Below are 13865 nucleotides of genomic sequence, written 5' to 3' on the forward strand. Positions count from 1 at the left end.
TTCGCTGTGCCCTTCTCCTTTTGCCTCCAATCTTTCCTGGCATCAGAGTCTTTTCCAGCCACTTGACTCTTTGCATCAAGTGGCCAAAGTGTTGGAGCTTCAGCTTCAGCATCGGTCCTTCCAATGAATATTCAGGGTTGATTTCCTTTAGGATTAACTGGTTTGATCTCCTTACAGTCCAAGGGACTCTCAAGAGTCTTCTCCATCACCACAATTCGAAAGCATCAATTCTTCAGCGTCCAGCCTTCTTTATGATCCAAATTTCACATCTGTACAGGACTACTGGAAAAACCATAGCTTTGTCTACACAGACCTTTGTCAGCAAAGGGATAGCTCTGCTTTTGAATATGCTGTCTAGGTGTGTCATAGCTTTTCTTCCAAGGAGCAAGTGTCTTTTAGTTTCACGGCTGCAGTCACCATCCATAGTGATTTTGGAGAAAGGATTAGATTGTGGAAAAGTCACCTCCAGTTGGCTTCATTTTCGCGTCCTCAGCGGTGTTTCTGGAGAAAGCCTTTACGGGTTTACTCTCATGGTTTCCCTTCCTAATACCCGCTGGGCAGGGCACAGGGTCTGTCAACCAATTCTGAGTTCAGTGGAGCCACGGGGTCGCTGGAAATGTTATGGTGTGTCTTTATAAAACACAGCATGCTTAGCAAGGGCATTTGTAAAGCAAAACTCTGGAAAATGAATCTTGCTTCTCACAGACTGCTCTTGAACACCAAAGACAAGCCAGGCAAGATGATCCTTGGGTGCCCTTGGGCCTGTGGGCCTGTGGGGGCTGTGGGGATTCTCAATCAGGTCTGCTCCTCCTCTGTATTGGGCTTCTCTTCTCCCACAGATGCTCTGTCCTCCCGTGCCCTGGGCACCTGCTCTAGCCACCCTTCCAACAATAGTATTTCCTCTAACTGCTGGGGCATAACTAGGCTTTCAGCCAGGACCAGACATCACATTGTACTTTTGTCCTTTTCCCCATGAAGACCCCCTGAACATCCCCTCGATGTAAAGCATCCAGGGCTGTGAGACAGACTGGCCCAGGCTGGCTGGAAACTATGGGTTTCCATCTGCTGCCCCACAGTGTCACCCCCCCCACTCAGCAGCACATCTGCTCCAGCGCTCCTGGAGTTGGAGGTCAAGGAGGTCAAGGTCAACACTCCCACTGTTGGTCCCCAGCTTCTCGTTTCAGGCCGTGTCCTTCCCATCTGAGAGGATGCTAGCAAAGCTGCCCCGCTGAACCCAGGGTCTAAGCAGTTTCCTTCCCTGTGATGGGTGCCCAAGGCACTATCATCTCTCTGTCTTGTCTGTCTTTCTGTTTCTGTCTCTCCATCCCTCCTGTCATCCCGGGTCTGGGTTTTGACCTGCCTTCGGGGCTGGACCTTTTAAGGACAGAGCACTCATGCCCTGTGTGGGGCTGATGGGCACTGGGTGGCTCTTCCTCTCAGGAGGTGTATGTGCTTACAATCCCCTGAGTGCTCACCGGCCAGATCCAAAGAGCAGCCCAGGATCTGCACCTGTGTAGACAAGTGACCTCTAGACTCGGAGGAGGCGGTTTATCCATTATACCAAAAGCTGGGCCAAGCAGAGCTTCCTCTGGGAAGTAGGGCAGGGGGGTGGAGTTGGGGTGGGGTAGAGCATCTCAATTTCATGTTTCTATATGGGGATCAGACACCAGACTCTGCAGTGAAGGACGAGCTCGTTACATAAACACCGGGATGCACCTGGAGAAGGAAATGGCAACCCACTCCAGTATTCTTGCCTGGAGAATCCCATGGACAGAGGAGCCTGGCAGGCCACAGTCCATTGAGTCGCAAAGAGTCAGGCACAACTGAGTGACTAAGCACAGGGATGCATTTGTGTTCACCAACTCGCTCACACACTCGACTCTAACAGGAATGCCCCCCATTGGCTCCCCAGCCCTCGGCCAGTGCAGAGCACGCCCTGTCCTCCCATCCTGGCCCATCCAGGGTGGGTGCAGGGGGATGCCTCCTTGACTTCTGAGTCCAGTGTCACCTTCAATCCCAAATACAGGTCTGTCGTTTTAAAAGAAAAGCAGGCTTCTGATATAAACGCGGTGCCCAAGAGGGTGGAGCACACACAGGGACACTTCTTGGCCAGCCACCTCTGCGTCATGTCCCTCTCCGTCCCCCCAGGAGCCCACGCCCCCTCCTAGGAATGGGCTGGGAGGCAGATAACTCCTTCGGCTCCAGGTGTGTTGGTTTAGCCCGGGGTCCACAGTCAGACCCCCAGTTCTAAGCTGGTGGCTGTGAATGACAAGACCACAGTCTATACCCCTGTCTGTCTGCCTTTTCCCCTGAAAGGCTGATGCTTCCCCCAGGTCCCAGACTCGGGTCTGTTCCTGGCATCCTGGCCATGGGCATCACAGCCTGTGTGAGGTCCCTGGAAGTGTTACTATTATCCAGTGCCCTCGTGTGGACCCCATCATCAAGGGTCCCAAAGAGAGCAGCTCCCATGGTCCCCTGCCCCAGGGAAGGGGCCTCACAGACCCCCATGGCAAGACTGCCCTCAGGCATCATGATCCAGAATGTACATGACCTCCAAGTGGCTGGTGGTCAACTTAGCCACCCCATACCTCCTCGGGCAGCCCCGGTTTTCAGGGGACCAGCTGGGGGTTGGCTAGTTCTGAACTCAGGGAAGCACAGAGCTGAAGGAAGGTTTGCACTGGAGTAACCCCAAAGCTGCCTGCACCCCCCAGGAGACCGGTAATGAGCAGATGCCTGGCATTAGTGCTCTCTCGGTGATGTCACACCAGTCCCCTGGGGTCCCCCTCCACAGAGCTCCCTCCCATGTGGACAGAGCCCAGTCTGGGGCTCTACCCACCGTGGGGGGGGGTCCCTGCTGTCCCTCAGCTCTTCCATCTGTGTCCACGGCTGGGCAGGTGTAACCTTTCAGGGTCGCTGACCCCTACCCTTGTGTTCTTTGGCTTCCCTGCTGTGTGTCTGTCCACCTGCCATCACTGACATCCCAGTGGCAAGAATCTGACTTGCCTGCGGACCTAAGCGGCTCTCCCAGATACCCCTCAACCTGTCCATCTGCCACTCGGTCCCTTCCCCCCAGGATGACTGTCTCAGGTCTCCCTGGTGACCGCCACTCCCCATAATGAGTCAAGTCGCAAGGCTGCAAGCTTCCTGCCCTTTGCTTCTCTCGGCCTGATTAAAAAGTCCTCAGGGACTGACTCCCCATTCAAATCAGGGAGGCACCTGGTGACAAGTGGGGGTTTGGGGTTCCCATCTGTGAAAGAAGAGAGGCCACTGGGAGATGCCGAGACCTAGACCCAGGCTGGGGTTTGAGTAAACATGGGTTTGGGGCCTGGGGAGTCACTAGGGGCTCGTCAGGTACCCAAAAGGCCCTGTCCTCATCAGGCCCCTTTCAGCTCTGCGTGGGGAACCAGAATGCTGAATTTGCCCAATTCTGATCATTTAAGGGCATGTCCTGGCAATGTTTCTCTGAGAAACATTGTTTCTCAATGTTTCAATGAGAACTGTCTCTGAATTAGGAATCTTCAGATGAATCTAGTTGCCTCTATTTGATTCCTTTTTAAAAAACAAAATTTATTTATTTGACTGTGTTAGGTCCCACTGCGGCACGTGGGATCTTTTAAGATCTTCAACTGTCTGCTTGAAAAGAAGTAACTGACTGTCTGGCATGTGTAGTTCTTTTTTTGCCCTTTCACAAGGCTCTTTGATGGAGATTTGGCAGAAAGTCCAGAGCAATGTGGTATAACTGCAAAATGATAAACTTTCAATTAGTAATGAATTATTAGCATGTGAAACATTTAATTACAAATGTGGATAAATTCTATATAAATAATTTATACCAATATAGATTTTAAATAGGTAAGTCATATGGATTCCTCGTACCTGAGATCAGGGGTCCCCAGCCTCTGGGATCTAACGCCTGATGATCTGAGGTGGGGCTGATGTAATAATAATATCAATAGCAAGAAAGTGCACAATTAATGTGCTTGAATCATCCCCAAACCATCCCCTACCCCATGGTTCGTGGAAAAAATTGTCCTCCACCGAACTGGTCCCTGGTTCCAAAAAGGTTAGGGACGGCTGCCCTAGGTGATGTCCAGGAAAGGGCTTTGTAAATGCTACAGCCATTGTACACCCACTGGTACTTATCACTAATATAACCCATGAAATGCAACTGAGAAAGTAGGCAGAGGCATCTAAAGGACAGGAGGTCCATTTTCGTGCCCAGAACTCAGCGTTTTTATAAATACTGTGGGGTGAAAACCCTGGCCTGTGGCCTTGGGTCTGCAATTACATGCTCTGTGTTTGCCTCTGTAGCGCTGGGGACAGAGCCACTATGTCCTGGGATGGCTGGAAATGAACGTGATCCTTTTTTCACAGGATACAAGACCCTTTTGAAGGGCATTTCTGGAAAGTTCAACAGTGGAGAGCTGGTGGCCATCATGGGTCCTTCTGGGGCCGGGAAGTCCACACTCATGAACATCCTGGCTGGATACAGGTGAGCAGACCCTCAGCCAGTGGTCGGCCAGGGGCCAGCGGCATTGATGGGACACCCCATCACTTTCTAAGGCTCTGGGAAGCCTCAGGGGAGCAGCTTCTGTTTGGTGAATGCAGTCATTTTTCAGCTCACCCCACACCCACACTCCTGCCCAGACTGCCCAGCACCATCCTGGAGCCACATGCGGCAACCTGGAGACAGGTCTCCCAGCCTAGTGCCCTGGGAAGCCAGTTGATCCAACCCATTCCTTGGAGGAAAGAAGGGACCCACCCCAGGGCCCATGGTCGTAGTACTGGGCTGGACGAAGTTGGAGAGCAGGTATAATCTCACTGGTCTCCATAGACTCTCTGTGTTTCTGTTCTTCGTGGCATCAACGAGGCAGCACAGGATAAGGTGGATCCTAGTAGGATGCCTGCAGCTCCCTCTACCTCCCTGGGCTGCGATGATGCACCAGAGCCGTACTGGACAGTAGAGATGCCCAGTGCGTCTGAGTGGGAGAGTGAGTGTGGCTGGTGGGGCCATGCCCCTCCGTCTCCACAGTATACCCAGGATGCCGCACTTCCACTGTGGTCTGAGAGAACAACTCCCCGTCTGCTCAATCTAGTGGGTCCAGGGCCCAGACTCCCTCCTCTTTTCTGAGCCACCTGGGCCCGGGGAGCCTGTACTGGTCCTTCCCAGTCAGCATCAGATTCATGCTGCCCTCAGAAACTGGTTCTGACCTACCTAGTGGTCCCACCCTGGGCTGCAGAGTCTTGGCCTTTCGGGGAGTTGATATAACCGAGGCTACATGCAGGATTGTTAATATGCTCATCTTATAAACCCTGCAAAGCCGGGGGCATGCATGGGGCCTCATGTCCACAGGTGGGAGCATCCATGTATTGGTTTGGTCCGTAGGCACCTGCAATGAACGTGAGATCCCAGAGAGGCCCACACTTGTTCTCCCCTCCCTTTTCACACTGGGCCTTTTCTTCTTGGGGTTCCTTCCTCTGAGCATTGATCTGGGTGTCCCGGCCATGCCCAGCTTGGTGTCCCTACTGGTCCAGCTGGATGATGCTGGAAGGGGCTGTCGTCTCCCCTCTCCCTCAGCCTTGGAGGAGGGGGAGGCGGTGCAGGAGGGGCCGGGCTGACATGTCCTCTCGCTGACCCTGCAGGGAGACCGGCATGAAGGGTGAGGTCCTCATCAACGGGCTCCCTCGGGACCTGCGCTGCTTCCGGAAGGTGTCCTGTTACATCATGCAGGACGACCTGCTGCTGCCGCACCTGACCGTGCAAGAGGCCATGATGGTGAGCGTCCTGGGGCCCGCAGCCCCACACCTGGCCACCCCCATCCCCTACATGAGGCGGAGCGGCGCCTGTACCCCGCCCTCCCCTGCATCTACCCCCCATCCCCTACATGAGGCAGAGCAGCGCCTGTACCCCGCCCTCACCTGCATCTACCCCCCATCCCCTACATGAGGCGGAGCGGCGCCTGTACCCCACCCTCACCTGCATCTACCCCCCATCCCCTACATGAGGCGGAGCAGCGCCTGTACCCCGCCCTCACCTGCATCCACCCCCATCCCCTACATGAGGCGGAGTGGCGCCTGTACCCTGCCCTCCCCTGCATCTACCCCCCACCCCCTACATGAGGCGGAGCGGCGCCTGTACCCCACCCTCACCTGCATCTACCCCCACCCTCCACATGAGGCGGAGTGGCACTGGCACCCCACTTTCACACAGAGTTCTGACCCCACGTGCTGTGTGGAAAGCTTCACCCAAGGCAGCCTCCCAAGGCCCTGTAGACCCCAGATGGCAAAATCGAGGCCAGGTTTCTGAGAAGGTGATTAACCTGGCTGATGTGGGGGACCACTGCCAGGGTGACCTCAGTCTCAGGCCCATGGGTCAAGGGTCTTTTCTTCCCACTGGTGTTATATGGCTTTGGCCAAAGTTCCAGGCAGTCTGGTGCCTGGATTAGGGCCCTGAGGGTCTTGTCCTCTGACTCACCTGCCTGCCAGGTGGGTATAAAACACGTGTTTGCTGCTCACTTGCTGGGTCTCAGGCCCACACACACGTTGTCCAGCAAGGTCATCAGACATGTAATCCTACACAACCACACGAGAAAGGGTGCCTTGGAGAGTTTAGCGGTTAGCCCGGGCATCTTGTACAGCGGGGTCTAGGATGGCCTGGCGTGGTCTGTACTCTTTGGGCAGACTGTGACCTAGCCCTGTGCCAGGTGGACAGGGACCACACTGACCCGCTGTGGGCTGTGGAAGCTGCTAGGGAGCCTCCCAGCCAGGAAGTCAGTGGGCAGCCCTTTCCATGATGGAGCATGGGTCCATGGGGCTGCCTGCTTCTCTGCCATCTCATCTGCGGTGCAAGGCAGTGCCTGGTCTCCAGGCCTCTCCTGGCACATTGGGGACCTTCCCAGATAGTCTACCTCGTGCTTGGGCAGTAGACGAGCATTCACCATGGATTTCCACAAGAGAGGTCTTGTCTTGCACTCCTGACACACACGGGGCCAGGCTTCCTCTCTGCGGGGTTGCAGAGGGGTAGATGCCCAGCATTTTGGCTGAAGGGCAATTCCAAGGGATCCTCAGCTCAGCAGAGAGAAGCAGAGAAGGTGTTGGGTAGGTGGTCTGCCTTCTAACCTGCCGCCCCAGCAGCCCTAAGTGCCCAGCAGCCTGACCATGTAGCCCCTCAGGCCTCCAAGTGGCTGTTCTCATGGGGGCATGGGCTGCTCAGGAGGAGTTTGCAAATAGGATTGTGAGGTTGGGAAATACGTGATTTTTACTTACCCTCATTGTGGATTCTGAGGATTCCCGCATTGTCGCTTCACCTTCATCTGGGGCGACCACAGCTTCATTCCCTGGTTACTTGTTTGAGAAACTTCACTTCGGTTTCTAGCTCTGTCACCACTTTCTTTTGAAAACGAGATCTTCGACTCCTGTTGTCACTTCTGTCTTCCCCCTAACGTGTCTCCAGGTTCTGCTGGGAAATCCATTTATTTTTCAGAATTGAAGTCAATTACATTTTGATTTTGAGAACTTCATGATCCCTTTGATAAATACTGTGAAGTTAATGAGAAATGATTAACTGAGTAAATGAGTTATTCTCAGTTAATGAGAAAGGATGGGCTTCCCAGGTGGCGCTGGTGGCAAAGAACCTGCCTGCCAATGTAGGAGACATAAGACACTTGGGTTTGATCCCTGGGTCGAGAAGATCCCCTGAAGGAGGAAATGGCAACCCACTCCAGTATTCTCGCCTGGAGAATCCCATGGACAGAGGAGCCTGGTGGGCTACAGTCCATAGCGTCACAAAGAGTCAGACACAGCTGAGGCGACTTAACACGCTGGCACACAATGAGAAAGGATCCCTTGTACTCTGCAGGGTCCTGTCCCACACGTGGGGATGGTGTTGGCCACGAGCCCTTGGTGGTGCCTTTCCGTGCGCTGCTTCTGACCCTCCGCCCCCAGGCAGCCTGAGACATGACACTCGGAGTCACATGGCTGGCAGCTGCTCCAGCCTGATTCTGGGAGCTCAGCCTCTCAGCCCCTCACCCCTGCATCACAGTTTCTTGAGGGGCCACTGGGCAGCCTCAGTAGCTCACCAGGTGGGCAAGTTCTGACCTCAGTGCTGTGCCGAGGAGGAGACTGAAGCCCTTGCTTCCCGAGGTCCCAGGAATCGGCAGAATGCTGGACATGGTGATGGCTACTCAGGCCTTCGCCAGACAGGGTCAGGGGCCCCATGTGTGCTAGCAGGCGGGATATCAAACCAAACAACAGAAATAACAAAACTAGACCCTTTGTATGTTGTTGTTGTTCAGTCACTAAGTTGTGTCCGATTCTTTGCGACCCCGTGGACTGCAGCACACCAGGCTTACTTGTCCTCCACCATCTTCTGGAGTTTGCTCAAACTCATGTCCATTGAGTCGGTGATTCCGTCCAACCATCTCATCCTCTGCCCCCCCGTCTTCTGTTGTCTTCAGTCTTTCCCAGCATCAGGGTCTTTCCCAATTAACTCCTTTTGTGTACCACTTGCCAATTTCTGTGGTGTAAATACTCCCACTGTGGAGAATGGTAAGCTGTCAGTGGTTTCACAGGTGGCTTTGTGAAATTCCTGACAGTGATCTTGAAGCCTCCAAAGCCTGGGGAGTCCACGTCGCTCAGTTACCCACATCTAACTTCCCTCAGGGACCAGCAGAGAATCCACGGAAATGACTGGAAGCATCCCAGACCTCAGTGCTCTCCAGGACCTTCCTTAGTGAAGCCGAGGGAGGTGGAGAGCCCGGACCTCTGTGGATTTCCTCTGTCATCCAGCAGCTGAGCCCCTGGGGCCACTGCTTTCTGGGACTTTCCTTAGTGAAGCTGAGGGAGGTGGAGAGCCTGGACCTCTGTGGATTTCCTCTGTCATCCAGCAGCTCAGCCCCTGGGGCTCTGGGGCCGCCGTCGCTGAGTTAGGTTGTCTTGCTGCTGGCCATCTGTTCTGACCCATACTGCTGCTCTTGTCCCCTACAGGTATCTGCACACCTCAAACTCCAGGAGAAGGACGAAGGAAGAAGGGAGATGGTAAGTGTATGCTTGGGTCACATGAAATCCACTTGGCAGTCACATGTGGAGGGGCCTCTGGGGACTGACTTGGCTTGTGGCTTGGCGCCTGGCTGTTTTTGTTGGGGGGTCAGTGGCATAGCAGTGTGCCCTTGGACTGGCACACGCCTTGAATGACCATGCTGCCACCAGACAGATGCAGCTCACAGATGTAGCAAGGACACGGGCTTGAGGAACCAAGCTCAGGCTTAGACCCAGCCCTCTGCCCCTTTTAGTTTCTGATACACTTTATACTCCATTGTTTTTGATAAAACACTAACAGTGAAGATGGTTAGTCATCCACTTAAAAATAACCAGCCTCCACTCCTACACACTTGCAAGAAGAAATTTAGTTCTTACCTGTTATTAACCAGCCTTTTAAAAATAACACAAGCAAGTTTCTGAGATGACAGAGATCTTGTGATCCTTTTCATTGCTTTTTTGCCTCCCTGAAACCCCAGGGAGCCAAAGGGTGTTGGGTAAACAGACCCAGCGGGGAGCACCAGAAGCCCCCACTTAGTGGGGAGGCCTGGTTTATATTTATACACTGTCTAAGACAAACCCAACTCCCCTCCTCTCCACCCCATGGCTGGCACTGGTAGAGTTCCAGTGTAAGATGGGATTTGGTGAAATTCTACTTTTATTATCCTGTCTTCCTGTGCCTGTAGGACCACAGGCCAGCAGCAGAGAGAGCAAGATCTGTGGGGTTGGTGCCAGCAATGCAACTCGGCTCTTTATGTGACCATGCAAAATGGAATGAGTTCAGTTCAGTCGCTCAGTCATGTCCAAGTTTTTGTGGCCCCTAGACTGCAGCACACCAGGCTTCCCTGTCCATGACCAACTCCCGGAGCCTGCTCAAACTCATGTCCATCGAGTCAGTGATGCCATCCAACCATCTCATCCTCTGTCGTAGAAAACAGTCACAGTGTCAGCAGCAACATGACAGTCGATAGGATGTGATGTAAACTGCCTTGGGTTTCCCAGGTGGCGCTAGTGGTAAAGAACCCGCCTGCCAATGCAGGAAGCATAAGAAACCCAGTTCAATCCCTGGGTTGGGAGGATCCCCTGGAGGAGGAATGGCAACCTTCTCCACTATTCTTGCCTGGAGAACCCCATGAACAGAGGAGCCTGGCAGGCTACAGTCCATGGGGTCACAGAGTTGGACATGACTAATGACTGAACATGCACACAGCACAAATGACCTTGGAGCATGGTGTGTCTTTAGGGGCCCTCCTGTCCCTCCCCGTGCCCTCCTCTCCCAACCTCACTCTTCAGAAACCTGAGGATTCAGGTGGAAATTTGAGAGGATGAGGAAATGGCACATCCAGGGTAGGGAAGCCCGATTTCTGTGAGGAGTGAAAACCCCTCCTTGTAGATGCTTCACGTGGACTCTGGTTCTGTAGCTGAAAGGAATAAAATGGATGAACAGACCCCAAAACACAGATGTGGGGAAAAAGCATGGGAGGCATGGTGTTTCCACCACCACTCTGTTCTGAAGGGCGAGCCTCAGACACAGGCCAGCGCCCTGGGAGGATGGGTGAGCAGATGTGGGGGATCAGAGGGTGAACCTGCCCTGAAGTGAAGCAGAACTAAGCCCATTGAGGGGACCCTTCAGGCCAGGCCTCCTGGAAACCACTGGACAACCTGAGGCCAGACCGTCCAGCGCCTGGGACTTTTGTCCGTAGCTGCCTCCTGGAGGTGGGAAGCTGAGTGCAATGCTCTCATTAATGTCTGAGCTCCCAGAACAGATGCAATCCATGAGTAAGTGGGTGTGGGATGGTTTGCCTGCAGCGTGGTCCGGGGGACCAGCCTTTCCAGGTGGGAGGGGGAGCCGGGAGGGAGCGTTTGCTAAAGGGCGGGGGCGAGAAGCACGTGTGTGCCTCTCAGCTGACTCCACAGAGGAGCACCCACAGCCAGTCCTTCAGCCCTGCACCCGCTCTGTCTGTCAAGTGTCGACCGGTCCTCCTCGCCCTCAGCAGGGTCCAGCCCCTCTCCCGCCTCAGAACCATCGGCAGGGCTGCATGATTGTCCAAGGAGAGGACAGGCCCTGACTCATTTCCTTCCAGCCCCGTTGTGTCCCTGGGTCCTGGTTGTTTACTTCTCGAGGAAACATAAAAGACTGGAATGTTCCAGCAGGTAGTGGAATGTTGCCCAGTCCACCTCGTTTCCCAGAAAAGTGGCCCCAGCCTCGAGAACCCCCCAGTGAGGGGTCTTCCTCAGGAGTGAGGTCTCCCAGGAGGGGACATTGTTCTTTCTGATTCACTTTAAAACAAAACCAGCCTTCAGGGCGTCACTCCTGAGAGCATCCTAGACAAGATGCCTGCACGCAAGGGAAACAGGAGGTGCTGACCTTGGCGTCCGCCTCCAGCATCCTTCCAGTGGGGCAAAGGGCAAGAAGGGAGTGGGTGGTCTTCCTCCTGAACCTTTGGACTGGATTCCTGGAGACTGCCAGAGCCATGTCATCCTGGGAAGGCCAGTGGACTGTCCACACGAGGGAAAGCGTTCCTGAAAGATGGCCTTTTCTGGGCAACCTCGCTGCGAGCTTCCGGGATGGCATGCCTCAGTGGCTGTATGTTCTAGAAGAGGTGGTGGAGCTGGGTTTAGGGCTCAGCAGGGGAAAGGCCAAGCAGGATTCAAATGCAGATCTATCTGACCTGCCTGCTTCCAGTGCGTGGAGCAGTAGCACCCCGGTCCTTCCCATCACCGAGGCCACATTGTGTCCTGACTGCGCAGAAGTGATTCAAGAGCCAGAGTGGAAATTTTCCTCCTTGAGTTCCTTCTCCTTGAGGATGACCTCAGCTCCCTAGAGAAGTTGCTGGACTAGGGTCCACCTGCTGCCACCATGGGCTAGGACAATGGCCCAGGGAATTCTGGCAGGACCTCTGTGGCAGGTTGTCTCGCACCCCACTGGGAGGTGAACCTGACAAGGAGGCCAGAAGGGCGGCACCTGACCTCTGCCTTCTTGTGGCCACCTCCAGAAGACACCAGGATGGACCCGAACACTGACTGCTGTGGATGAACTGATGAACGGTTTACACTGAACTCTTCTGACCTTCCTGCTCCTGAGTCCAGCCCGGATCAGGGATGGGGCAGCCAGGGAGGGCTGAGCACACAGTGGGCTGTTTATACCTTGGTTCCCAGGCAGCTCCCAGGGCAGTGTTGGCAGGGTCTCTAAGAGAAGCAGTGATAGCTTTAAGCAGTGTCATTGCCTTGCTGCTGAATCAGAGGCCTTCTTTTCCCATTTACAAGCGTGGATGGAGCTCTGTCTTTCTGGGAGACCTGGCCTGTGTGGTTGAGTCCACGGGAGCTATGTGCACTAGCAATAGTGTGACTAACAGCTGTTGCCGAGTGAATGCTTACCATGTGCCAAGCGTTTTATCTGTTATAGCATTAAACTATCAGGGTGGCCCTCCCCTTGGTGCTGGTCAGAAACCCAGTCACTCGTCCACTTATGTGTCCATGGATCCACCCTTTCTGCAGTGTTTATCCAACACCTTCTCGGCCCTGGCCCTGAGTGAGGCTCACACATGAACGGACTTGCTAGGTTGCCAGCCAGAGGCAGGACCAGGACTCCAGCCCAGGCTGGCCTGGCCCCAGCCCTGCCTCTCAGTCTCCTGAGTCTCAGCCTCCTTAATCAGGACATCAGGCCTGGCAACGCTGGGGTGGGCCGGATGTGCGGTCCCTCCAGGTGTGTCTGGGAGTTGGGTGGAGAAGGAGATCGGAGTTCCACGTGGGCCCTGTAGGTGGCGAGGAGCGGCTGTGATCTCTGATGCCACTCTGCTTCTGCTGTCCCCCAGGTCAAGGAGATCCTGACGGCCCTGGGCCTGCTGTCCTGTGCCAACACGCGGACCGGCAGCCTCTCGGGTGGTCAGCGAAAGCGACTGGCCATCGCGCTGGAGCTGGTGAACAACCCTCCCGTCATGTTCTTCGATGAGCCCACCAGGTAATCAGGCCCTGCCCTCCCCGCCAGCAGAAGGGGCCACCTCTCCGCCCGCCGAGGGGCTCAGGCCAGCCTGCACAGACACAACCAGGGCGCTCTGAATGAGGGGTCTGGTTGGGGCTCACAGACGTCTCACGGTGTCCCTTGACTTGCAGTGGCCTGGACAGTGCCTCCTGCTTCCAAGTTGTCTCCCTGATGAAGGGGTTGGCCCAGGGCGGCCGGTCCATCATCTGCACCATCCACCAACCCAGTGCCAAGCTCTTCGAGCTGTTCGACCAGGTACGTTGGCCCACTGTCATTGGCCTGGGTGAAACCAAATCTAGGTACTCGCAGCTTAGTTCATGAGGGTGTCTTCATTTTTGAGTGGCCTTAGGTGTTATGTTTCTTAAGACGTTGATGCCATAAGCACTTCAGGTGGCAGGGCCAGAGGGGATAGGAAGAGCTGGCCAGTGTCCTCTCTCTAGGGTCTTGGATGAGTCACTGACATTACTGAGGCTTCATTAATGGCCCCCCTGATGACAGGAGGGGGACACTTGCCATACAGAATTAGATGGCAGGTTGTGATATTTGTACGGTACCATCTCTTTTATAAATCTTATGCTTTTATATCATCCTGAGCAAAAAAATGTCCCAAGGAATGCAGTGTGTATAGCTCCAAAATCTGGCCTAAGCAAGTGGTTAGCATGAGGGGAAGAAAGGCAACAAAGTGAATAATTCCTGGTCATATGATAGCTTCTGTCTTTCCTGACTTACCATGGATTTCCCTTTGAACTTTGAGTCCTTGGGAGGTAACATAAAGCTGTCCTGAGAGAGGAATTGATGGACTGATGAATGAATGGATGGATAGATAGATGGGTGGATGGTTAGATGG

The 13865-nt window shown here is 54.3% G+C and overlaps 1 protein-coding gene across 3 annotated transcripts in view; it reads left to right on the top strand.

Annotated features, from left to right (window-relative positions):
* Positions 1-13865, top strand: part of ABCG1 (ATP binding cassette subfamily G member 1) — a 65583-nt gene that overhangs the window by 38478 nt on the left and 13240 nt on the right. For all 3 annotated transcript variants that reach the window (XM_019962980.2, XM_019962989.2, XM_019962995.2), the window contains 5 exons: positions 4375-4492; positions 5644-5776; positions 8986-9036; positions 12852-12997; positions 13150-13273. In XM_019962980.2, the coding sequence (XP_019818539.2) occupies positions 4375-4492; positions 5644-5776; positions 8986-9036; positions 12852-12997; positions 13150-13273 (572 nt within the window). The remainder of the gene's footprint in view (positions 1-4374; positions 4493-5643; positions 5777-8985; positions 9037-12851; positions 12998-13149; positions 13274-13865) is intronic.

The sequence above is a fragment of the Bos indicus genome, chromosome 1 (assembly GCF_029378745.1).
Source record: "Bos indicus isolate NIAB-ARS_2022 breed Sahiwal x Tharparkar chromosome 1, NIAB-ARS_B.indTharparkar_mat_pri_1.0, whole genome shotgun sequence".
In the NCBI taxonomy this organism is placed as follows: Eukaryota; Metazoa; Chordata; class Mammalia; order Artiodactyla; family Bovidae; genus Bos; species Bos indicus.